Source organism: Callospermophilus lateralis, chromosome 15 (assembly GCF_048772815.1).
Source record: "Callospermophilus lateralis isolate mCalLat2 chromosome 15, mCalLat2.hap1, whole genome shotgun sequence".
In the NCBI taxonomy this organism is placed as follows: domain Eukaryota; kingdom Metazoa; phylum Chordata; class Mammalia; order Rodentia; family Sciuridae; genus Callospermophilus; species Callospermophilus lateralis.
In genome coordinates, this window is record NC_135319.1 from 25,508,391 (window position 1) to 25,535,653 (window position 27,263).

The following is a 27,263-nucleotide window of genomic DNA, read 5'->3' on the forward strand; positions in this document are numbered from 1 at the left end:
CTGGACTTGCTTTTTTCCTTCAACATTATGTTTAAAATATTCAGTATACTATTGCATATTGCTATGGTTCATTTTTACTAGAGTACAATATTCAGTATTGTGAATGTGCTACAGTTTATACCATCTACTCTTGCCAATGGGCATGTAGATTTTTTATTATAAATAGTATAATCATGAAATTTTATTATACATGTCTTCTTTTAAGAATGCAAAATATTTTTATTTTAAAATAGTTTCTCATCAAATTGCCTTTGTTAGCTAAGCACAGTGGCACTTGTCTATAATCCTAGTGGCTCAGGAGGCTGAGGCAGGAGGATCACAGGTTCAAAGCCAGCCTCAACCATTAAGCGAGACAATAAGCAACCTAGTGAGACCCTGTCTCAAAATTTAAAAAAAAAAAAAAAAGGCAAAAGAAAATGGGGCCAGGGATGTGGCTCCGTGGTTAAATGCCCCTGGGTTAAATTCCTGCCACCAAAATAAATAAATAAACAAGTAAAAGCCTGTGTTAACATTTATACTTTTTTTTTTCTTGTCAGTACTAGATACTAAACCCAGAATCTTGAGCATACTAAGTAAGTACTGTACCACTGAGTACATCCCATGTTCTTTTTTTGAGACAGGGGCTTACTAGGTTGGCTAGGCTGGCCTCTAACTTGTGATCCTCCTGCCTTGTTTTCCAGAGTAGCTGTAATTGCAAGCATGTGCCACCTCACCCAGCCCCAAGTGTTTTTAAAAATAATTGTTCATAGGGTTGGAGATGTAGCTCAGTAGCAAGTATATGCTTAGCATGAGTTAGGCCCACTCAAAAAAATTTTTCTTTTTATCACATGAACATTTGATAGGTTTTTTTTTTTTGTTAGTTTTATTGACTTTTTAAAAAATATACAACAGCCAAATGCATTATAATTCTTATTACACACATAGAGTACAATTTTTCATCTTTGCATATAGAGTATGTTCACGCCAATTCATGCCTTTATACATATACTTTGCTTTTTTTTTGCATTACAATTCTTATTACACATATATACCACAATTTTTCATATCTCTGTTTATATATAACGTATGTTGACACCCAGTTCGAGTCTTCATACATGTATTTTGTACCATCACATTCCACTGTCCTTGCTAATCCCCTGCCCCCTTCCTTTCCCTCCCATCCCCCTTCCCTATATAGAATTTATCTAATCCTCTCATGCTCACCTCCCCACCTCACTATGAGTCACCCTCCTTATATCAGAGAACTAATTTGGCATTTGGTTTTTTGGGATTGGCTAACTTCACTTAGCATTATCTTCTCCAACGACATCCATTTACCTGCAAATGTCATGATTTTATTCTCTTTTAATGCTGAGTAAAATTCCATTGTGTATATATGCCTCATTTTTTATTCTTTTCATCCACCGAAGGGCATCTAGGTTGGCTCCACAGTTTAGCTAAAGTGAATTGTCCTGCTATAAACATTGATGTGGCTGTGTCCCTGTAGTATGCTGTTTTTAAGTTCTTTGAGTATAGTCCTAGGCGAGGGATAGCTGGGTCAAATGGTGGTTCCATTCCCAGATTTCCAAGGAATCTCCATACTGCTTCATTTGATAGATCTTTAACCCCATTTTATTTGACAAGCTTACATTGGTAAATGTATAAGCCTTTTCCAAATATTTTGATGATGCAATAAAAATTGAGACAGGAAAGACTTGGAGGCGATTTATATCAGTGTGTTTCCAGTACTTTTATTTATATAAATTTATTTTGTTTATGGATATGACACTAATTTGTAGAATTTTCTTGGGTTTGATAGGAATTAGGCAAGAAAACCCAGATTATTTAGTTTTTACTACCAAAACCAGGATTTTAGTGATGACCAATAAGCTGCTTTGAGATAGGAATTAACTTTTTTCCTATTTGATTTTTTGAATGGTTTATAACCCTTAGACTTTACAAGATAATAGATCTTTCCTGTTCATTGTTCATTGTTTGCCCCAGTGTTGAATGTGAGGCATGATAAAATTATGTCAGGAATTTTTAAAATAACTTGTAAGGCTTGCTTTAAAAGTTGATTTTAGATTTAAAGCTTAAGTTAAAAAAAATCACTGATGTTTTAAAATAAATGAATATTTCTGCATACCAAAACCATAAAAAATGAAACAGAGAAATTACAGATCACCCTCAGTTCAAAGATATAGCACTTACCAATTGAAAGACCTAATTTGATAATCTATGGATTGAATGTAATTCCTATTAAAATACCAGTAAGTTTCTTATCAAAATTGAGAAGCTAATTTCAAAATTTATACAGAAATTTAAAGGCCATAGGAGAGATAAAGCAATTTTGAAAAGAAAGGGACTTACAATTCCTAATTTCAGTACTTATTGTAAAACTTTAGTCATGGTCAAGTAGATCAGTAAAGCCATGGAAGTGAATAAAGCTGTGAAACAAACTTAGATATATTGTTAGTTGGCCATCTATATCTTTGGATCCCCTATTTGTGAATTCAACTAATTGTGACTATAAAATTTCTGGGAGAGCAAATTTTATCTGTAATGAATATAGATAGACCTTTTTCTTATTATTTCCTAAATAGTACAGTATAATAACTATTTACATAGAATTCATATGCAAAGTATACCATTTTATGTATGGGACTTGACCATCCATGAATATTAGTATCCATGGGAATTCTGGAACCAGTCCCCCATAGATACTGCAGTTGATTTTCTACAGAAGATGCAAATCAGTGCAGTGGGGAAAAGAATAATCTTTATAACAATGGTGCTGGAACAATTGGATATACATGTTAAAGGAAAGAAAAAATGATATACAGATCCTTATGTAACACTATGCACTAAGATTTAAACAAACATAAAACAAAATTTGGGGGCTGGAGTTGTGGCTAAGTGGTAGAGTGCTCACCTAGCATGTGTGAGTCACTGGGCTCAATTCTCAGCACCACATATTAATTTTAAAAAAGGTTCATCAACAACTAAAAAAAGAAAATGTGAAACTTCTGAAATAAAATATAAGAACAGTGTCCTAATTATAATAGCTAAATGTATACAACTCTTAGAAGAAAAAAATAGGAATAAATACATGACCCTGGATTAGGTAAGGATTTCTTAGATATAATGCCAGAGTGTGGTCCTTTAACAAAGATTGATAAAATGACTTCATAAAAATTAAAATCCTAGCACTGTTGGTTAAAAAAAGGAAAATAAGTGTGAAGATCCCAAAATAAATGCTAAGGATCCTGAATTAAGAGAGCTGATCATATTTGATTAAAACATTGATGTGTCACTATTATTTGCAATCTTCAGTTTTCTACCAGGTAAAAACTTTCACTTCATATTACAGTATTTGGAAAATAGAAAGACAGTTGTAGACTTGGAAAAAATATTTGCAAAACAAATAAGTATGCAAATAAGGATTTGAATCCAGAATATACAGAGAATACAACTCAGTAATAAGAAAAACAACCCAGTTTTTTTAAAAAGCAGAAAAGAGTTATGGACATATAGCTCAGTGGTGGAACATGTGCTTAACATACCCATGACCCTGGGTTTATTCACCATTACCAAAAAAATACCACGAACAAACAAAAAGATTTGTTTGAATAGACTTCATTAAAGAGGATAGATGGATGGCAAATAAGCACTTGAAAAAATACACACCAAAAAAAAAAAAAAGAAAGAAAAAATATACACCATCATTAGATATTAAAACAGTGAAATACCACTAATATACTCTCTAAATTGGATAAAATTTAAAAAGGATTGTCCTAAGTGTTGTTGAAATATAAGGAAACTGGGAATCTCATGCATGCTGGTATGAATGTAAAATTATATATAGCCTCTTTGGAAAAGGTTGGCAATTTCTTTACACATAAATCTGTATTACTGATTTCTTAATATCTACCTAATAGAGATGAATATATGTGTCTACACAAAGACTTTTATGTGGATGATTACAGATTATTCATGATAACAAAAACCTGAAAACAGTTCAGATATTCATCAAGTAATGAGTAGACACACAGAATGTACCATATGGTACATCCATATGGTAAAAGAAGAATAAGCTGCTAATAGATTCAACCAATTGGATAACCTTAGATATTATGCTGACCTAAAGAAGCCAGTCACATAAGACTATATATTGATTGATTTTATTGATCAATAAAATCCTAGCACTGTTGGTTAAAAAAGGAAGTGTTAAGATCCCAAAATAAGGACTCTGAATTTAGAGAGCTGATTATATTTGATTGAAACATTGACGTGTCACTATTATTTGCAATCTTCCATTTTCTACCACGTAAAATCATGCTATTAAAACTATGTTGAAAAATATTCAGTGACATTGAAGAATGCTGGGGATTGAACCCAGCAGCACTCTGCTATTAAGCCATTTCCCCAACCATTTTTTTCCTTTTTCAATTTTTCATTTTGAAACAGTGTTTTGCTAACTTGCCTAGTTTGTCCTTTTACTTACCATTCTCCTACCTTAGCCTCCCAAATACTTAGGATTATAGGTGTGTACTTACTATGTCCAGCAAGACTAATGTTTATTTAATAGAGTATTTTAATCTGTGTTTTTCTTATCCATGCTATCAGTTCATTAACCTTTTTTTCTTATGTGACTTTTAAAATCCTTGATTTTGGATTTAAGAGTTTATAAATGAAAGTAGGGGGAGAGAGAGAGAGTTTGTATGTCTGTGTGTGTGTGTGTGTGTGTGTGTGTGTGTGTATGTGTATGTGTATGTGTGTGTATGTATAGGAAATAATCTGTCAGGTTATATGAGGAAATGACTTAATTCTAGAGTTTCCAGGCTCCTTTTGGCTTTCTTTCCCCCTCTCACTCCACTTTAGGATGGTATTTTATTTATATATGTGTGTGTGTGTGTGTGTGTGTGTGTGTGTGTATACACATGTATGTTTTCTTCTTATGTTAACAATAACTCAAAGACATTCTTCAATGTCACTGAATATTTTTCAACACAGTTTTAATAGCATGATTTTACCTGGTAGAAAACTTGAAGATTGCAAATAATAGTGACACGTCAATGTTTCAGTTAAATATAACCAACTCTCTAAATTCAGGGTCCTTAACACTTATTTGGGATCTTGACACTTATTTTCCTTTTTTAACCAACAGTGCTAGGATTAAACTTTGAACCAGTAATTATGTTATTTAAGCTAATTTAACCAGTTATTACTTTTTGAGCTATGATTAGAAGAGCAGATTGAATTTACTGAAGAAATGTAATCTCTCTGGATTTTTTTTCCTTTCTCTTCCTCCATTATGTTTATTAACATATTTTTATCTTTTTAGATTGGGGAAATTCAACCAGTCACTTCCTGTTTTGTCTTAAGATTTTTAACATGAACTGTAATTACTTGCTTCCTGAGACCTTCTATTTTGTCAAGAATATTCCCAGATAGCTGCTGTTCTGTCACTAAATAACTCTCAATGTTAATCCTTTCTCTTTCTCTCTCTCTTTTTTTTTTTTTTAACTTTCTTTTTGGTGTTGTTAATTTGAGCTCAGGAGTACTCCACCACTGAGCTACATCTCTAGCCCTTTTAAAAAATTTTTTTGTTTTGAGACAGGGTCTTGTTAAATTATCCTGACTGGCATTGAACTAGAATCCTCCTGCTTCAGCCTTTGGAGTAGCTAAGATTACAGGCATGTACGTGCCATCATACCCAACCCTTTTCCATCTTTTTATGGACTCTGAAGTCTTTGCTATTTTCAGATTTCATAGTTGAATGGTGGTGTTGGTTTTTTAGTTGTGTAGTTCCATATTTTAGTGTAAGATGGCAGCATTGAAATCAGTATGTAACTATAATAAATGTATAGCTATGTTGGTTACTTAGCCCCTTGTAAAAGAAAGAACTTGGTGTTTTAAGGTTTTTTAAAAATATATGCAGATTCTAGATAATTTTTTAAAAAAATATTTAATTTTTAGTTGTAGTTGGACACAATACCTTCATTTTATTTATTTATTTTTACGTATTGCTGAGTATCAAACCCAGGGCCACACATGTGTGAGGCGAGTGCTCTACCTCTGAGTCACAACCCCAGCTCCTCTAGGTCATTTTGATAACTTTCTGAAGTCAATGTTCCATGGAATCTAACCAAGTGTACAGGTATCTCTTTTAGTTCTAGTTTTCAAAAGATACTGAAAATAAGGTAAAAGATAATTTAGCTGTCTTGGCTGTACTCTAATAAATTTAGACTCAAAGGTCCAACTGCCTTTTGGATAAACACTTTCACTGTCAGTAAATTGTAGATAAATAGGGTCTGGGACTTTAATTCATTGCCCTCTCTTCAGTACCTAGAAAAGTCCCTGGGAATGGTATGCAAATATGGATAAAGTTACATTCTGCTTTTAAGGTACTTATTATCTAATAAGGATGAGACTTAAAAAGTGATTTAGACAAAAGGATATGTGTGCTTAGGAAAAGGAGTAATTTCAGAGTTAAGGTAGTTGGAAAAGGGTAATATGTGGATGTAAGACATAAGTAGACCTTAATCAAGAAAATATAGTGTGTTGGAATTTGCATTGGTTTTAGAATCAGATTAAATTCAAATACTTGTTCAGTCTTTCTAAACCAAATTAAAATACAGGTGGTACTCTTCTCATAAGTTGTTGAGAAGTTGTATACAATTATATATTCATATGTGTGAGTGTCACACAAATATACATAAATATATACATGTTTATGTTTTATGACTATTTTATGAATAAGTGCTTAATAAATAGTTACTTTAATTAATTACCAACACCATCATGATTATCTTTTAGGTAGAATTGGGGTAGAGAGGAACGATGAGCATTGTAACAAGGAAGAAAAATACCAAGCTAAGGCCTGTGTGGAACTGAAAATAGAGCATTTGGCATGTGTTCTGATGTAGGGATTCTGACTGTGGAAATGTACAGGAAAGCATTCCCCTGGTGAGCAAACTCCTGGGGGGTAACAGGCACTCTGTTTCCCACCCTTAGAATGCCCTGCAATCTCTCTTAGGTTCTAGTTATATAGCTAATATATGTGCAGTGTCTAGCTGGTATGGCAATGCCCTGAAAAGCCTCTGTGTTAGAGCCTCATCAAGCCTCAACCTTGATTGCAGGCACATAGCTCCTGGGAATAAAGGAACTTGTTAGATAACTACAATGTTTCATCAAGCTCTGGTGCTCCTGGATACCCACCTAACAGTATCTTTAGACAATGGACTTTCTTGAGAGCTTCACAAAGCTCCTGACATTTCATATTGTAACTGTGAAATGTAACTGTAGAATAAGCAACCTTACTGATACTCTAAACAAGAATGTAGTTATGGTACTAATAACTTAATGTAACCTATTGGTATAAATAAACACAGCCCCTTGACAAGGAGCTACTTTGCCACTTTCTTGCCTCTGCACCTTGTCTCTGTGTCACCCTTTATTTATTTCTTTACACTTTACCACTAAGCTACATCCCCAGCCCTAGTTTGCCTTTTCTTAATAACTAGAATTAGTGAGCATCTTTTCTCATGCTTATTTACCATTCATCTATCCACTGTGGTGAAGTCTGCTCAAATCTCTTTTTTTGGGGGGGACTGGGGATTGAGCAAAGGGGCACTTAACTACTCAGCCTTATCCCCAATCCCCTTTTTAAAGTTTTATTTAGAGACAGGGTCTTGCTAAGTTGCTTAGGGCCTCACTAAATTGCTGAGGCTGGCTTTGAACTTGAGATCCTCCTTCCTCAAGCCTCCTGAGCTGCTGGGATACAGGCATGCCACACAGTGCCCGGCTTATTAGTCATTTTTAAATTAGGTTATGCATCTTCTTTATTATTGCTATAGGAGTTCTTTATATATATTCTACATGTGTTCTTTGTCAGATTTATACTTTAAAATATACTTTCCTAGTCTATGGTTTTCTTTTTTCCTTCCTTTTTAAATTTAATGATATCTTTTGCTGGGCCAATTTTGTCCTATCATTGAGGCATTTCTTCGTATTTTATATTCCATATATTTTAATATTTTCCTAGTTTGGCTTGTGTGAACACAAACTACTCCTTTGCCTTGTATTAGCTTTGGGAATTTATTCACTTTTCTTTCCAGTGCCACCCCCCACCCCCATTTGCATTGTTTTCTCCCATGCTTGTTCTGTCAATAGCAGCTGACATCTTAAGGAAACCCCGCTGAAAACTTCAGACCTCTGTTTACTACATCTTGGTACTCTATCCTGTGAATTCTAGCCAATGTGGCCTGCCTAAATTCTTTCTCCATCTCATGATTGCCTTGCTTTTGGGTTCCTCCTTCCTGCACTACAGTCTGCAAATTCTAGGCAGTAAGGTGGGGTAGTGGTTGGGTTTACATAATTGGCCTTCCTTCTAACTTACTCTGACTATAATTGAGTATATAAAAACCATTTGTCTTATGTTTGGTCCAACTTTCTAGTGGTTTAAGTCAGGCTGTAAACCTATTACTCAATTTTGGCTAGCAGGTGGAACCTCTTTTTATGTATTTTTGCTTGAGAAAAACTATACTTGAGTCATTATAGTTCTAGTTGTGTTAAGCTGTCAGATCTGTATTTATTTCTCCATATATGCACTGGAGCTGATGTCCCCATCAAATGTATAAAAAGTCTTAAATTTTTTTTTTCTTGGTAATTTTCTTCCCAAAACATCTCATATCTCTGGCACTTCATGTTGCTTGTTTGTTGTATAAGCATGGGAATTATATGACTTGTCTAAAGCTCTATTTGATACTCCCAGATCAAGTTTAAAAACATACTCTGCATAATATTAGTTGAATATGAACCATGAATTAAGAGCTTAGAAAGATCTGGCTGAGTACATTTGAGGAAAAACATGCAATTATTAGTTGTTTTTCTGGTTGAGCTCTTTGAATTACTAAGTATTCATTTTAGATGTTTTACCTACTTGAACACATGCATTGTCGTCCTCATTTAGTGATATAATTTTCAACTGCAAAATAAATTTTGATTGCCTTGGCAGCTTCTCCTTTAAAAAACATTTCTATCTTTCTGCCAAAAGACTGCATTTTTTTGTTAAAGAAAAAACTTGGTCTTCTCTGTCAGTGCATCCTGAGTGAGCCTCATAACTCTGTTTAATATTGAATGTTAAGGTCAAAGAAAGCTACATGGGATCACAGATCAAGGCAATCATGAGATGGGAGAAAGAATTTAGGCAGGCCACATTGGCTAGAATTAACAGGATAGAGTACTAAAAAAGTAGGATATAGCAGTCTTTTTTTTTTTTTTTTTTTAATTTTGGTACCTGGGATTGTACTCAGGGCACTCAACCACTGAGCCACATTCCCTCTGAGTTGCTTAGCGCCTCACCGTTGCTTGAGGCTGGCTTTGAACTCAGAATCTTTCTGTCTGTCTCCAGAGCCAGTGGGATTAGAGATGTGCGCCACTATGCCAGGCAGAATATTAGCAATCTTTATCCTCTCAGTAATCATCTGACAAAATGATATGCAGAGGCCTATGTATAAGTGTAATTGATTATTTCCTTTTAATATTTTTTATATTTCTGACATAACTTTTATCTACATATATTGTGATGTGTGTGTGAGAGGGAGGGAGGGAGGGAGGGAGGGAGGGAGAGAGAGAGAGAGAGAGTGAGTGTGTGTGTGTGTGTGTGTGTGTATGTGTGTGTAGAGGGGAGAGTTCTTACTCTTTTGTTTAGACATAGACTAATTCCCATTAGTTGTTGCCAAGATTTTGGACTTAATCATAGACCAACTCTGGATTGGAGAAGGTTGAATATTTTTGTGATTTGGATAAAAAATGTTCCCCACAGCTCCCATGTTGAAGGCTTTGTCCCCAGAGCATCTGTGCTTTGAGGTGGGGCTTTTGAATAATGAAGACTCTAATCTTACCAGTAGATTAACCAATTGATGAATTCATAGCTAATTGGATTACTGGGAGGTGATGGAATCTTAGGAGGTGGGGCCTAATTAAAGAAAATAGGACACACGGGGCATGCCCTTAAAGGGTATATTTTGTCCCTGGCCCCTTTTTCTGTCTTTCTACTTCCTGGCTGCTATGAGGTGAACAGTCTTCCTTCACCATGTGCTACCCGCCATATGTTCCATCTTACCACAGGCCCACAAACAATTAAGCTAAGTGTCCATGGACTAGAAATGCTGAAACTGTGAAACAAAATAATTCTTTCTTCCCTTTGATTTTCTCAGGTATTTTGTCACAGTGAGAATAACTTAGAAATGAAACCAGAAAAATCCCCACGTCACCCTTGGAATGTGTTTAAGAAGAAACCAGGATTTGGCACTTCCAAATGGTGATTGGGCCTATACTAACTGGAGTAAACTACTTCCTAGGAGATAGCATAGAACCAGATTGAACTCTTCTAAGACTTACCTTGAGTTGGAACACTTAAAGCAAAAAGCATCGTGTTCCTAGAGATGGAATCAAATTACTTCTTCACAAAAGTTACTGATTTACTTTATAAAAACTTTGACATAACTTGAATGGTTTCTATTAATGCTGAACTATTAATACTCTTGTATATTTGCTTTGAAGTATTTAGAGTTTTACAGACTACTCAGAAAAACCTTCTTGTATGTGTACACACACACAAACCCTACAACATTTTTAGCCTTCCATTGTTGAAGATGCTCAAGTCCCTGTTTTGGATGTTCATATAAAATTTAGAAAAGAAACATGATATGTTTTTCCATTTGACATTTATGTTACTTAACTTTGTTCAAAAACAAATAGAAATTTGAGTAAGTCTTATAAAAGAGCAAACAGTATAAGTAGGAGCACCTGCTTAAGAAGGATTATGTTAACCCTTTGGAAGAAAAATACGTTCATTTTGGACATAGGTATTGCCATGGGAATAGTTGGTGTTTTATATACTAGAGTTTGACATTTTGCCAGTTGAATTTCACATAAGTAGAAAGCAGTTTGTATTTTGTCTCATGGAAGCATGGTGTCTGTAGCAATTAGTTGTGTGGTGTGTTCCTGAAGGACAATTTGTTACCTGTTTTTATTCATCCTCTTGCAGACTTACATCTTTGACCAGTTTTTTGTAGGACTGCATATTTTTTCTTATTGCACATTATTCCAGATTAAATGCCTGAGAATTGTGTTCTTTTACTTTTGTACATTCTTAGAGAAGAATCGATGCTTTATTTAACAAATAAGCCATTGTCTTCGTCTGTGGAATTTTCATGAGCTTGTATCAAATCGCATGTCACTAAAAGAGTGTTTTAAATTGGCCAGTTCAGATTTATATTCTATGAGCCTGTTACCAAGCACTGACAATGTGCTCTTCCTTAGCTAGGATCTCAAAATACCTTGAAATAGGACTCCCCCTATCAAACAAAACAAAAAACCTGATTTGATTTGAAATTATTCTAAATTAGCAATGGTTTAAAAGTAAACTTAAGTGTCTAGATTCCTAAATTATTTATTCTACTTCAGATATGCAAGTATTTTATTTTACATAAAATGGTATTAAGATTTTTCCAACTGATTTTTTTTTTTTATAAAGAGTATCCATGAAACTTGATTTATGGTGTGCCTATAGTTTTGCTTTTGCATTTGAATCTTGATACTTTGGATTATCTGAGTTTTGAAATGTTATTAAATCAAATGAGTTTATCATGATATTATGATTTCCTGTAGTACAAAGTGTTATATATGCTATTTTAGAAAGAGATCTGAACCTGAACTCCTGGAATCTAAACTACCAATCTGTATGACCTGGTGCATTTCAGTGTTGTAACTATTTTGACTCTTGCCATGGCTATTTGCTATCACACATTGATTGAGTACACTATGCCAAGCACTGATTTATTGCTGTATTTCAAATCCAACAACTCTACAAGGGAAGTGGCTTATCTTTGTTTTGCAGAAATCAGGGCTGAGAGAGGAGCAGAAACTTGCCTGAGTAGGTTATGCCTTCGTGTTTTCAAGCTGCAGGACTGTGCCCCTCACTTCTACTGTGCTCACTTATTCTATCTGATGCTCTCTGCTTTCTGAAGGCTTGGACCAACAGAGTTAAGAGATCAAGTTATAAATTTATTTTGGATGATGTTAGGTGTGCTCTGTTTTAAGGAAGTTAATCTTTTGAAAAATTGAGCTCATAAATCAGACTGAGAGGAATAAATGTTTTTGGAAAGGTTATTCATTTTCATTAAACCATTTCTTTAAATTTAATGGATGGCATTTTTCTAGTGAGTTTAGTTAATTCATGGTTCAAAAATGACAGGCAAGTAAATTAACTTCAATTTTTTCATCTCTAAAAGCATATAATAGCTACATCGTAGTGTTAACCAGCTGCTGCACTTTATTAGGGCTACAGTAGGCAGCATTTCTATTTTAAGTTTTACTAGGAATGTATTCACAATGCATCTCCAATAACACCTCCTAAGTAAAACCTACCCAGTTTTTCCTCAGAAGAATTTGTTCTCCTTCTGAGTTCTCCTAACATTGGACAAATGCTAATCTGTAAGAACCAGGAATGTTTTATTTGCGTTTTAGTTCTTTTACCTCAGAGCTCTTTCTCCCCATTTCCCCAAACCCCATCTCCACACTCGGATAAAAGAAATTAGTGTGGTATCTGGGACTTGGCATGAAATGATAGGGTTTGTCACATCTAACAAATTAACTAAATGGATCTTTGAAAAGTCTCTTCTTTATTATATCCTGGAAATTTGAGTACAGCCATTTTATCTAGGTGCTTTGTATGAATAAAAACAACATTAGCCACCTGTTTTCTCTTAAGTTGCAAGAGTATCTACTATATGCAAGATAATTCAAAGCAAAAAAGGTAAAGACAAAAAACTAACAAATAACCACAGATGAAATTGCTCATTTCTCCTTTATACTTTGCATAATCTCATAAACTTAAAATTATTTTTACTTGGTTATTGTAGAAAGTTGTAAACTATAAAAACACAGTTTTAAATTGCTTATTATTTCCCATAGGCACATTTGTATTTCTAAGCAAAATCTTATAAATTTATGGCTTTCTAGTTTTCAGACTTTAATTTTGACCCTAGAGTCTTAGTCATCTTTGTCTTACTGTATTGGCACGTTTAACCAGACATTTAAAATACTTCTTTAAATTTTTTTTTTTTTTTTTTGGTACCAGGAATTGAACCTAGAGGCGCTTAATCACTGAGCTACATCCCCAGCCCTTTTTATTTTTTATTTTGAGATAGGATCTTGCTGAGTTACAGCTGGTCTTGAACTTGTGATCTTCCTGCCTCAGCATCTTGAACTACTGGGATTATAGGCATGCATCACTGCAACCAGCTGGGTGGCTTTTTGTTGTTGTTTGTTTGTTTTTGTTTTTAATATTACAAGTTTCTACAATAGAAATTGCTCTATCTAAAAAGACTATAACTATGGCATTTATAAAAAATTCATACTTTTGAAAATAGTCTAAAATTTTTTAAAAATACATATATACACATTTAAATTTAGATTCAAAAGACAGTAATTTATTTTGATTATATGACTTTCTTTGTGAATCTAATGTATAAACTTATTTGATTTGCCATAAAACTCCCAATAAGCATGTTAAAGCATCTTTTTCCTCAAATGGTTCTAACCATTTGATTGACAGCAAAGCAGATAAAAGAGAGGTTGCAGCCTAGATTTTAATTTCTTCTATCACATGAATGTATTTAGTAGTGTTTGAACTCTGATAATTTATATATAACCCTTTCCTTTGACTCTTTTTAATTTTTTTTTAAGTTGTCAATGGACCTTTATTTACTTAATTTATTTTAATACTTATTTACTTTAATTACTTAATTTATTTATATGTGGTGCTGAGAATTGAACCCAGTGTCTCACACATGCTAGGCAAGTACTCTACCACTGAACTACAACCCCAGCCTTCCTTTTTTTTTTTTTTTTTAAAGAGAGAGAGAGAATTTTTTTTTTTTTTTTAAGTTTTCAGTGGACACAACATCTTTGTTTGTATGTGGTACTGAGGATCGAACCTGGGCCGCACCCATGCCAGGCGAGCGCGCTACCGCTTGAGCCACATCCCCAGCCCCCAGCCTTCCTTTTGATCTTTAATTCCTCAAAACACGCTTTTCACATATGTGTATATTATTTATATTATATTATATATTTTTTGTTTCTGTTTCCTCTTCATTTGATTTATATTTGATACTTATGTCTATCCTATGTTGTTCAACACATTAGCCACTGAAAAGGGGCTGGTCTGAATTGAGATGTCTATACAAAGTCTTGGTGGAAAAAGGATATCAGTTTATAAAGCATTTTTATATAAATTACATGTTGAAATGATAATACTTTGGATATAATGTCGTATATCTTGTTCTAAGTGCCCTGGAGTTCTTCAGTGGTGGAAAGAGGAGTTGCAGTGAATTCTTTCCATGAGAAAATGGGGGAGTTGCTGTTCTCCTCCCCTGTGTCCTAATCTTATGGAGAACAATAATGGCACATTGGATTTAGGGTTGTTCCTGGCTTTGAGATTTCTGCCTAATAGTTATAGAAATACACTGGTGTATATTATAAGTTCTTTAACTTTTCCTTTTCCTTTTGTCTAAAAGGAAAGTAGCAGAGGAATTAATTTATCCTGTAATAGACAATGTAGAATGATGATGCATAGGATATATACGCTCTCTAAAGGGTACATTTTTTTCCTGTTCAGCTGATTGTTACCATATAGGAATACATGGACTTGTATTGTCAAGTCTTTCAGGTTTCCAAGAGGAACCAAAAATCTGGATTTTTATGAATTTTTATATCTCCCAGTTCTTAAATCTGATAAATAACACAAAATTTAATAATAGTTTTACAGCTTAAACTAATTACAATTGAGGTCTGATTGCTACTGCTCTGTGACTTTTAACCCAAAAGGATGTTTCTTGGAAATAAATATAGATTTTAGGTACTTCAGATGACCCAGTTAAAGTATACAGAGAAAAGCTTGGAATCTCCAATTGGTGAATGGCTTTTAAATTTTATACCTTTTTTAAAGAAAATATTAACCTCTAGGTAGTGAATAATTGTCTAAAAAGTCTGTTTTGAAATACTGTTGCAGTTTCAATTTTTAAAAAATCTGTTTGCTTGGGTTTATTTAATTTTATTGTTGGTGGTAATGGTGGTTTTTGTTTTTTGTTTTTGCTTTTGTGGTGCTTGGGGATAGAACCCAGGACCTCAAGTGGTAGGCAAGCAGTCTCCACTGAACCACATCCCTGGTCCTTGATAAATTTTTTGAGTATGTGTTTCTAGCATACTTTTAGTTTCCGTGAATGTTATTCTATTATTTACTTTTCTGTAGTTCATTTTAATGTGAATTTAGTTTTCCAGAGTGTTTAAAAGGCTCATGTCAGCCTATCTTTTCTAAGCTTACATATCTCCCTGCTCAGAAATACAGTCTATTGCTTTCTGAAAATTTTCTGGCTTGATTCCTACTCCCCACCCCTCACACACACATAAACTCATCTGGGGCTGATCTTTGTCGCTGTTGTCTCTCTCTGATTAGTCTAGATTCCACTTACAACAGTTTCTCTTTATTGTGGGCTTTGTGTTTAAAGAGTTCACAGGGATTAGTTTTCTCCAGCCCAGGCCCAGTAGCCCATCTGCCTCACAGAAGTACTAATATGAGCTAACTCTTCCCTATTTCAGTTGCTGACTCAAATTGGACCACAGAGCTTCCCAGTGACTACCAGGATTCTTCTCAGTTTGCTCAGATGCTCTGTGGCTTTCTTTCTTCAACAGATACTGGTGATAGGCAGTTCTTGATGTTATTGGTGGTTCATAGATAATATTTGTCCACATAATTGTGTTGTAAACGTTTTTCATAGGTTTTTAAAAATTTGTTGACTAGTTGCTCCATCTGTTTTTTCGTTCATTTGTTTTGTTTTTTTGGTCCTGGGGATTGAACCCAGGGGCGTTTAACCACTGAGCAATATCCCCAATCTTTTTATATTTTTAGAGACAGGGTTTTGCCAAATTGCTTAGGGCCTTGCTAAGTTGCTAAGGCTGGCTTTGAACTTACTAACCTCCTGCCTGAGCCTACCAAGCCACTGGGATTATATGTGGTGTCACCATGCCCGGCTGTTCATCTGTTTTTAAGTTGGGGAGTCAGGAAATCCCAAACTTCTGCTTCTGTCCTTTCAAAATCCAGATGCACTAAATTTATTACCTGGTATGTGGGGTGGAAGCAAGAAGTTGATCATATTTTAATAGGCTTAAAAATTAAGAACAGTTGTCATATTCTTTCCAAAAAGTTTGGGGAAAGCTAAACAGTCATTCACTGCTTCTTATAAAAGGCTTTTACCAGAAAACAAAATCATAAAACTTGAAGGCAATAAAAAAATGACAGTTTTGCTCATGGTGTTGAAAGTGGTTTGTTTATCATTGTGTAAATCCCACTCTCAACCAGAGAGACATCATATTAGCTAGCATAGATTGGTTGCCACTTTTTTTTTTTTTTTGCTTTATTCAGAATTTAATGGCCAACTTAGGTTTTGTAAACCATTGAAGGATTACTGTTCACTGTTGAGACTTGATCTTAACCAAGAAATTTACTGATTAGCACTTGTCCTTATTGTCTAAATGTAGAAAAAAATGAATACACTTTAAACTTGTTCAGAAAAGCTCCATAGAGTAATCTATTTACTAAGGGCCAATTTGCTAATATTCATTCACATGAAGGCAATAAAGTGTTGAAATGCACATCTATTTCAAGTTCCTTTATCTATAAAAAGGGCAATGTATATGTAATCCAGTCCTGAATCTTAGAACTTAACTTTCAATGTAAAAAGACCAGTTCTCTGCTACACAAAAATTCAGCCATATGCTTGATGTCTATAAAGTTAACTCTTTCTCCTTCTCTTCTTCCGCAGAGTCTCACTAAATTGCCAAGCCTGACCTTGAACCCACTACCCTCCAACCGCAGCCTCTCGAGTAGCTGGGATTACAGGCACATGCTATTATGCCCAGCCATGTATATAAAGATTTTTCTAAAAATCTACATGTCACTGGTGGCAAGCTTGTAAATCCAGTGACTTTGGAGACTCTGAGCTGGAAGTATCACAACTTAGGGACACCCTATCTTAAAATAAAAAAATAAGAAGTACTAGGGATGTAGCTTAGTAGTAGACCACTCCTGAGTTCAGTTTTCAGTACTACTAAATAAATATTTTTTTAAAGGTTTAATTAAAATTTTTTAAAAGGGTGGGCAAGTTATATTACTACTGTGTAAATATTGTGTTTGATGATATGAATATGTATATTTTGCCCTTCAATTTCTCTTTTAAGGTCTCAGCCAGTTTCTTCTCCAATCGTCCTTCAGTTTGGTCATGCCGAGACCCTTCTTCCACTACTTTCTCTCATGGGCTACTTCAAAGACAAGGAGCCCCTAACAGCTTATAATTACAAGGAACAAATTCATCGAAAGTTCCGAAGTGGTCATATTGTACCTTATGCCTCCAACCTAATATTTGTGCTTTACCATTGTGAAAATGCCAAGACTCCTCAGGAAGAATTTCAAGTGCAGATATTATTGAATGAAAAGGTGTTGCCCTTGGCTCACTCACAAGAAACTGTTTCTTTGTATGAGGATCTGAAGAACCACTACAAAGACATCCTCCAGAGTTGTCAAACCAGCAAAGAATGTGAATTACCAAAGGTGAACAGCACATCTGACGAGCTATGAGTAATTGAAGAACGTTTTTAGTTCATCAGTGCTTCCCCATAGGGAGTGATTACATGTTTGTAATAAGTAGACAATATCTTGATTACAGAAGCTTTCGTAATACTTGGATATTTCTGTCTTTTCACAGAAAAACTAAGTTTTTGGGGGAGGGTCTGGACCTGATACATAGGTAAGAAATGATTTTCACTGGAGCAGCTCTCTTAAGGAAATAAAAAAATCTTTTCAGAGAGACAACTAACACGGCAAGTGTTTACAGAATTGAAATTTTTCCAACTTCTATGAAAAACCTCACACTGAAGTAGAGTATGATTTGAAAATGATACTTGCAAAGTCCTGGATTATCAAAACATGTCAATTGGATTATCCATAATTTGATTTAACTGGTCTAATTGTGCTATAGATCTGTTTTTTTCCCAGGTGGAACAGTTCTAGTATTAATTGTGTCTCAATCAGAAATAGTGTGATTAACTAAGAGTATCACTTTAGAAGAAAGCTAACATTTAAGTAAGACTTTGAAACAGTGTTAAGAAACAGACTGATTTAAAAGGGCATCTTCACCGAATGAAGCAAGAAAAAAGTAAGATAATTATTTTTGTTAATAGTATTTTATAAAGTATTTAAACTCTTTCAACAATTACTTTTACTTTTAATAAGTCTTGCAAGGTTATTTTAATTATCATCAGACCTGTTTTAAGTATACAACAATGGAAAGACAAAAGAGGACCATTAGCAACAAGTCAGATGGATAAATCAGAGTTTCTTAAATTCATTGTTTAGGTATCTTTTTCATTTTGTCCCATGGCTCCCATTTTTAAATTTTATTATGTGAAGTGTATCCTTTTTTTTTCTTTTTATATTTGTTCTTAGATATACATGACAATAGAGTATATTTTGACATATTATATATACATGGAGTGTAACTTTCCATTCTTGTGGTTGTGAAATGCATCTTTTGGTTGTTTGATTTCTTTTTCATTTTAAAAAAAGAATATCATCCTAACTGACTTAGTTTCATACATCTGAACTCATTTTATAGAAGTACTTCTGAGTTCTATCAAATGCCATGAAAATATTTCGTACAATAAACAAAATTCTTCTTTACCTGATCTTTTCTTTTCTCCTTGTTGAAATTCAGTCAGTTATTGATGTTGGAATTTCATACAGCCTTGACTCAGTCAGGCAATATAAGGCAATTTTCCAGTAGAAATTTCTTCTCAGTCAGTCAATATAAGGCAATTTTCCAGTAGAAATTTCTTCAAATGAATAGATTATTGTTAATACATTTTATTTTAATCTGTCTTCTCTTTAAAGATTATATCTTTCAGAGGAAGATGTAGGATTTTTGTCAAAAATGTGTAGCTACTTTTGGGGCTGGAGTTGTGGCTCAGTGGTAGAGCACTTGCCTGGCATGCGTGAGGCCCTGGGTTCAATCCTCAGCCCGCAAATAAATAAATAAATAAAATGAAAGATCCATTTACAACTAAAAAAAAATTAAAAAACAATATATGGCTACTCTTACAAAATAACATGAAGTAAAATCTCAATTTACTAGAATCCATTGCACTAATTTTTTGATAGTTTACTTTTGAGGAGATACATCATACATAAACAAACACATATTAAAAATATGCATGTGTCTGTGTATAAATTGTCAGGTGTGATTTGGATTAGGACTCTTTTAATCAAATTTCAGTAGATAAAAATGGAAAAATCCACTTCAGGCTTAAAGAAAAAAACTAAAATAGGATCTTTCTTAGTACTATTTTCTAGTTAATGTTTAATTTTTCAGTCAATGAAGTTGTACATGATTTAGGGATATGATTAAAAAATTTTTAAACATTTTTTCTGTGTACAGGAAAACCTCTTGCTCCTTTCATTTTTGCAAAATATAATTGAGACACCTTTAAAATTATATTTATTGTTGTATTATGGGATTTTGCCAGTACCTTTTGAATGAATTTTCTAAGTTTAAAAAAAAGTAGTACTAATAATTAAGTAAAAAATACGAGTCAACACTTGAGGACTTTAAATATGGTGTTTGTGCTATGAAAAGTTTCATTTCTTTATGGCATTTTGAGAAATGGAATTACCTACAATGGCAAATATTCAGAAATGGACATGGAACAGATTAATTCAGATTTTGTCCCTAGCACACAAATCTTAAAAGGAAAATATAGCTGTTACAAGAAAAGAATCCCGTGTTCAAATGAATTTGGAATTCTGTTTCCTGTGGATGCCCCAGTCTTAACATGCTACCTTGTTTGACCTGAGAATTCTTTTTAAAGAAGAATCTTCTAAAGAAGTATCCTCTTGTAAATGATATGTATTTGAAAATTTTTGTATTTAACAATGTCATTTGGTACTGGGAATTTAACTCCATAGTAGCTAAGCATGCTCAAGGCCCAGGGTTTGATCCTCAGCACCATTAAACAAACAGACCAGGTCATTTAGGTTTCTTTCAGATAAGAGAATAGTGAATAATGGAATTAAATACAAGTCAAAAAAGGCTGTACTCGGTTGTACATTAGAGTAAATAGGTGGTATTATTAAAATTTTTATCTTAAAATACTGTTTTATAATTTAATTTTCACTTAAAAATGGAAACCCATTCAATTAAAAATCTGAACAAGAAAGTATCAAAATAGTGTATTGAAATTAGAAGATTCATAGATTGTTGATCTTACAGTGAATGATGTTCCTAAAGTTGATGATTAGCTGGCAAATGTTGATGCATTAGTACACTCATTGTGATTATTTCTGCAAAATTCTGCTGTTTCTTTTCTTTTTAATTTGTAAATATGCAGATAAGAGAATAAAATAATAAGCACTCATGCCCATTCAAAATGCCAAAATTAACATCGTAATATTTGTTTTAGAATGTTACAAGAACAGCTTGGAGTACTTTTGTAGACCTCCCCTTTTTTCTCTCACTCCTTTCCTAGAGGTAGCCATCAACATAAAATCGGTATTCACTGTTCCATGGCTTGTTTGACTCTGGAAACTTGTACTTTTGTTGTGGTATTTAAAATTTTTTCTATAAAAGTTCTTATACATTGTGTATTATTCTTGAATGAGTGATTGAACAGCATTTTTTTCAAGACTTCTTGATTCTGATCATTTTTTGCAAATTAATTATTTGACTTCATCAATACCTGTTGAGCACTTTTCATGTAGAAGCACTAGACTTGATCAATAGGCATGTAAAGATGAATGAACACTTAAAGGGTTGTCTTAATAGAACTTGAAAACAAATTTATCTGGTGTCTCGCACTAACTGAACGACTTGATTCTTTTAATGTAAAATATCAAAGACTATGAAAGTTTTATAAGAATTGTTTATTTTTATTGTTAAATAGGATCACACAGCCATCTTTATAAAGATGTATGGTAAGTATTTCAGAATGGAGGGGAAATAGGGTCCATTTTTTATAATATTAAGGAGGCTGTGATACTATTCTGGTGCTATAATTTCTCATTTAGGAAATGCCTGAAACTGAGGAATCTCATAATAAAAAAGTTTTTATCTAGGACATATGAAGAGTTGAACATACTAAAACTGTCTTAATTAACAAGGGTTCATTTATAATAAGTGACCATATTACTCAGGTAAGTCAAAATCTAGTCCCTATTGTTTCTGCCATTTGGGTTGATGTATTATGCCTGTTGACATTAGCCAATTTTTGGTCTGATCTACAACTTGATGTGTGCATTGCATTGTATTTAGTTTTTTCTGGTTATATCATTGCTTTTCAGATTCTGCTAATATACAATCACTCACTTGAAATTATTTTTGTGGATAATTCTGCTAACACTATAAGCAAAAAAGAAAAAAGTGCTTTGTTTTTTTCCAGGCATAATCAACTTTCATGATTTGAGTGCTTTCCTTTTGTAAATTGCAGAATTGATGCATGCCCTTAAAGATTTCAGAGTTTAATACAACTGAACCAGAACATAAAAGTGCAAAAGTTTGGCACATTTCTCCAAGATGATGTTTCATGTGGTTCTCTAATAATATTTAGAATTTGACTGCCTTTTTCCAAATGTAAATGAAATAAATATTTGCAGTATTATATAATCTAGCAGTTAACTCTGAATTTATGTCACAGATCCTTATTTCTGTCCGCTCCATTCTTTTCTCCAGTATTTCCTTCCAGTCATCTGGTGGTCTATTCTACTCTTAAGCATCCTCACATAAACCTATTCAAATGTTTTTTACTTGTTTTATGAGACAGTTCCATGGCAGGAAAAGATTTGTCATGTTCCCCTTGCTTCTGGGCTCCCATGAGCTGAGCAGCTCTATTCCACCAGGTCCTTCTGCCATGATTCTGCCTCATCTTATGTCCAGAGCAATGGAGTTGACTGACCGTGGACTGAGATCTCTGAAACCACAGTCCTCAGTGTAGGCACAGTGGTTTGCAGACCATTGACAGACAGCACCTGGTAATAAAGCAGCTTCCTAGTAATAAAGAAATGAGACCAGAATGTGAAACTAATTAATATAAAGAGTCAACTCACAATACCTTGAGAAGTTCTCTGGCACCTGTAAAATCATTAAACAAACCACAGTGGGCTGAATCCCCAGACACTAAATAGAGATTTCAGAAAGTCTAACAGGTTTTACATTGTGGCTAATGGCCAAGGCACTTGACACAAAAAGTGAGACAGGTTTATCCCTGATTTCTTTTTGTGAAAGGACAGTCAAAATGAATTCAGCAAAACAGAAATCCACTGGAAAGTAGTATCAGAGACAATATGTCACCTGAAGCATAAAAATCAAATGAAACAAAAAGGATTTTGTAGACCCTTTAGTTATGAGGGTTAGGGTTTTTAAAAAATAATAATAGGTGCAGTGGCACACACCTCTGTAATCCCAGTAATGGGGGTTGTTGAGGCAGGAGTATCTCAAGTTCAAGGCTAGGCTGGGCAATTTAGCGAGACCCTTGTCAACAAGATTTTGTAGAAAATTTAAAAGGACTGGGGGTGTAGTTTAGTGGTAAAGCACCCCTGGTTCAGTCCACAGTTTAAAAACAAAAGATTTGGGGTTTTTTTCCAATTGAAGTAGTTAGTTAATTTGTAGTTTGAGCGTCATTCCTGACACATTTAGGACAAGGTTAACTTCTAAAACATTATTTTATCATATTAAAGCAACACATTTTAAAATAGAAGGATTCTTTTCCTATTTTTTGAAATGGAGTCTCACTGTGTTGCCTAGGCTGGCCTTGAATCTGTGAGCTCTGGCAGTACTTCCGTTGTGGTCTCCCCAGTAGCTGGGAGTACAGGTGTGTGCTGTCACACACAGCTAGAAGGATTCTACTCTAAAACTAGTCTCAGTGTAACATCTTTCATTTAATATAATCCTGGGTTTTAAGCAATTCTGTAGACCCAAGTAATTCATATTTACGCTTTTGTTTGTTGTACTGGGAAAACAGATGTTTGTTCATTGAAATGATAGCTTTCTGAATTAGCGAATACTCGTGGTATAACAACAGTCTTAATTAGAGTATTTGCATTTCTAAAATAGTTAATATGGAAAATTGGAATGAAAATCTAGAGATTTTCTGTTTTTGTTCCCTAAGAGTTCATCCTACCAAACTCAGTTCTGATGATTTTTAAAAATTTATTTATTTAATTAGGTATATATGACAGCATAATGTATTTTGATTAATTGTACACAACTGCAGCACAACTGTACACTTCTATGGTTGCACACGATGTAGTGTTACACCAAGTTCTGATGATCTTGATTAAACATTAAAATGTTGTTGCTTTCAGTTCGCAATAGCTAAATTATGGATTAAGAAATTGTGATATATATGTACACACATACATACACAATGGAGTTCTACTTAGATATAAAGAAGAATGAAATTATGGCATTTGTTGGTAAATGGATGAAAATGGAGAATATCTTCCCTAGTGAAATAAGCCAAACTCAGAAATTCAAAGGTCGAATATTTTCTCATATGCGGAAGCTAGACTAAAATAAACTAAAGGGGCTGGAAAGAATAGGATATCATAAAGATAAAGGAAGATTAGTAGTATAGAAAAAGGGAGATTGAGAGAGATGGAAAAGTGGAGGTAATGCAGAATGAACTCTTTTAAAAATCATGTGCATATATAAATATACCATAGGGAATTTCACCTTTATGTATAAGTAGAAAGAACCAATCAAAAATAAATAAATAGACAAATGAAAGGAAGTCTAGCAGGGTAGAGGAAGAAGAATGAGGGAGGGAAGGGAGGCAGGAGGGTAGAGGGAATCATGATCTGAAATCAAATTCCATGCTTGTATGAGTTTGTTGGGATGAACATCACTACTATGTATAACTACAAAGCGCTAATAAAATAAAAGAGTGTGAGTGCTTTAGAAACTTTCTACAAATACTCTCATTCTGGAAAACAATCCAGCTTTGATATAGATTATATAAGAATGTACTTACTGGTGAAGTATACCTTTGGATGGATATATTTCTACTTAACCAATAATGTTGTTTCCCTCCCTCCCTCCCTCCCTCCCTCCCTCCCTTCCTTTCATTTTTTTTGGTGTCAGGGATTGAATGCAGGGACACTTAACCACTGCGCCACACCCCCAGCTCCTTTTTAAATATTTTATTTAGAGACAGGGTCTTGCTGAATTACTGAGGCTGGCTTTGAACTTGTGATTAATTGGAGATGAGAACATTATTTTTGCTTTAACCAGAGTTGCCCTTCCTTTGAGACCATTAGTTTCTTTTCCTTGCAAGTTTTCCTTCTCTGCCTTCCTACAAAGACAAGACAGAATAGTGCTTTTGCCCTTCTCTGTGCAGTGTTGCTCTCTGAAGTTTTATGTCAATATTTGCATTATGGAGATTAAGATGAGAGCCTGACTTTTAATTAGACTATTGTTTCAGTTTTGTGGTCTCCTTAATCCACCCCCTTTTGAGTCTCAGTTATTGCTTCTTCATTACTATGTAACTGAAGAGTGGAAGCAAAATTGAGATTCCTGGGGCAGAATATGTGAAAAGTCCAGTCTTAAAAGAAAATTATTTCATGTAACACAGCATAATGTAACAAAGTACTTTGTAATTCTCAATTCTCAGCAATGTACCTGATGTCACTTAAGTTTGTCCATAAAATAAATCATGTGTACTAAATAATAGTTGAGCAAGTGAAATATACCTGCTAAGTACTGTAGATAATGCTTTGTGTTATTTCACTTCCTCAATATAGCATATGAAGTTGGTAGTATGAAATCTATCTTGCAGATGAGAAATTGAGGCTGAGAAAGAAAGTCATTTTTTGTTTGTTTGTTTTGTTTTTAACACTTAAAGGGCTGTTCACATTTCTTGTAGCCCTATCAGTGGTATAAGTGGAATTTGGACCTAGATCATTTGGGGCTTTTTGGTGTGCAGATTAATTGTAAACTACACTATAATCACTGGATTCTTTTTACCATTGCAATAAAACTGCTTTTAAAGATGTTATCCTTTGCACCCTGACTTGACTATAACTGCTGAGGCCAAGAAGTTGCAGAAAATGGGAGGTAGAAAGTGTGATCAGAGCCTTGTAAGTGACCTTTCCTAAGATAAATCTGTTTCTTCCATCTGCCCAGGCTTGGCTGACTGTACCATGCACACGGTCTAGGTTTTCTGAATTACCCAGAGGGTGGGGCAGGTTAATCGAGTCTTGTGTTTTAAACTATCCCTTTGAGTTATGTTTGAAGTATTTCAAAACAAGGCACAATTCAGGCCTTGTTGGAGATTTCAAGTTTTAATTCCAGAATAATGGGAACTATAGTAAGAGATTTATTTTCCTTTTTATTGCTTTTATAATAGGACCCTTTTGAATACTAACTATGTGTCAGGTTTAGTATTAGGCACTGAAGATAAAAAATATTTTGTGCTCTCAGATATTTTATGTGCATATTGTGCATGTTGATTAGGTGTTATCCAATATAATTTAGAATGTCTTAGGAAAATTTCCCCTCAAAAAAGATAATTTCTGCACTTAAATCAGAATTATGTCTGTGGTCTACATTCCCACCCCATCTTCATTCAGTGATGCAGCTGTCAATTGCTTATGCCAACCCTGTAGCCTCTCTCCTGTAACTCACCTGTTGAATCCTTAGAGCCAGGCTCATTGAGCACATAGCAATGACAGCTGCTTTACCAGCTATCTATAAAATGGAGTTTTAAGAAGGATGAAAAGGGCTAGAATTTGCTGCCAGCTTGCTGGAGGCAAGTTGTGTATGTTGCCCTGTATCAATGACCTCTGACCCACTTTATATAAATTGAGTTTGTTGCTTTAGCCACCATTGTAATAACCATGTGTCACAACAAATATCACATGAGCACTTAATTGTTTTATATCAGAGGAATCTTTTTACATACAGATATTGCTAGAAAATGTTTCCCAGTCTGCATGAGAGTAGAATTTGACTTTCCAGTGATGACTTTGCCATTTACTGTGTAGCATCACTTGTGGATTTGTGTGCTGATATTGCCAGCTTTTCCTATGTAGTTACTGCTGATTCATTTTCCTGAACCTTGCTTAGTGTAGGGAGCAGAGAGTAAGTCAAGAGGGCTTTGTACTTTCTGGGATCTCCTGATTTATTTTTCATGCCCCATTTTTATCTGGACCTATTTTTTCCTTTATCCTTTTTGTCCTTGTTTATTTTAATCTGGACTTATAGTCTCAGAGATCCTGGTCAAAGTGGGGTTGTACTGGAAGGGGGCTTCAGCTGGCGAGATCTGAGAGTTCATAGGGCACATCTGTTCAAGTCCTGTTGGAGTTTAAGGTAAACTTTTTGTGTAACAGCAGTTTGGCTGCTGTTGTTGACGGGTCCTCTACATTTTCAGAGTGTACCTAGGTATGATTTGGGGATATCCCCATTTATAGGTTCATCAGCTACCTAAAGCTTCCATCTGTTTCTTTCCACCAAGAAGATGCTTATATAGTTTTGGTCTTGTAGCTATGAATAGTCTGTTCCCACCCCTTTACTTGTGGGAATTCTTGGGGCTACTTTACCTACTTTTGTTGTAGATATTGTCTATGAGATTTTGATTTTGCCTTTTAATTGACTTTATAGGTGCAATGGGTTGGGGAAATTTTAAAAGCTATCACTGTCGTTTTGAAATTTTCCTAAGTCTTTTAGAGGATTGTGTATTTGTGTATTAATAAAAACTTATTGATAAGTTTTTAATACTTATTAACTATTCATCTTTGGTAAAGTGTCAGTTCAATTATGTTGCCCCTCTTAAAAATGGATGGAGCCAGATGAGGTGGCACACACCTGAAATCCCCACTACTCCAGAGATTGAGGCAGGAGGATCAAAAGTTTGAGGACAGCCTAGCCAACTTAGTGAAGCCCTGTCTCAAAAATTTTTTAAAGGGTTCAGGTTGTAGCTCAGTGGTAGAGCATTTGCCTAACATGTGCAAGGTTCTGGGTTCAATTCCCAGTACAGGAGAAAAAAAAAAAGTGGTAGTTCATCTTATTTTTGAAAAATTAGTGTTCTTCATACATTCAGGCTACAAATTCCTTATTAGATGTATGTTTCACAAACATTTTTTCCCCAGTCTGGTTTCTGTTAATCAGCATTAT

General features: G+C 34.4%; 1 protein-coding gene across 2 annotated transcripts in view; it reads left to right on the top strand.

The window, feature by feature from the left end:
• The window catches only part of Minpp1 (multiple inositol-polyphosphate phosphatase 1), a 44,649-nt gene extending 22,887 nt beyond the window's left edge, over positions 1-21,762 (top strand). The window contains exon 5 of one of the 2 annotated variants that reach the window (XM_076834817.1): positions 17,287-21,762. In XM_076834817.1, coding sequence (XP_076690932.1) covers positions 17,287-17,683 — 397 coding nt within the window. In that variant the 3' untranslated portion in view covers positions 17,684-21,762. The remainder of the gene's footprint in view (positions 1-17,286) is intronic. The other variant, XM_076834819.1, reaches the window with a different exon arrangement.
• Positions 21,763-27,263: the final 5,501 nt, after the last annotated feature.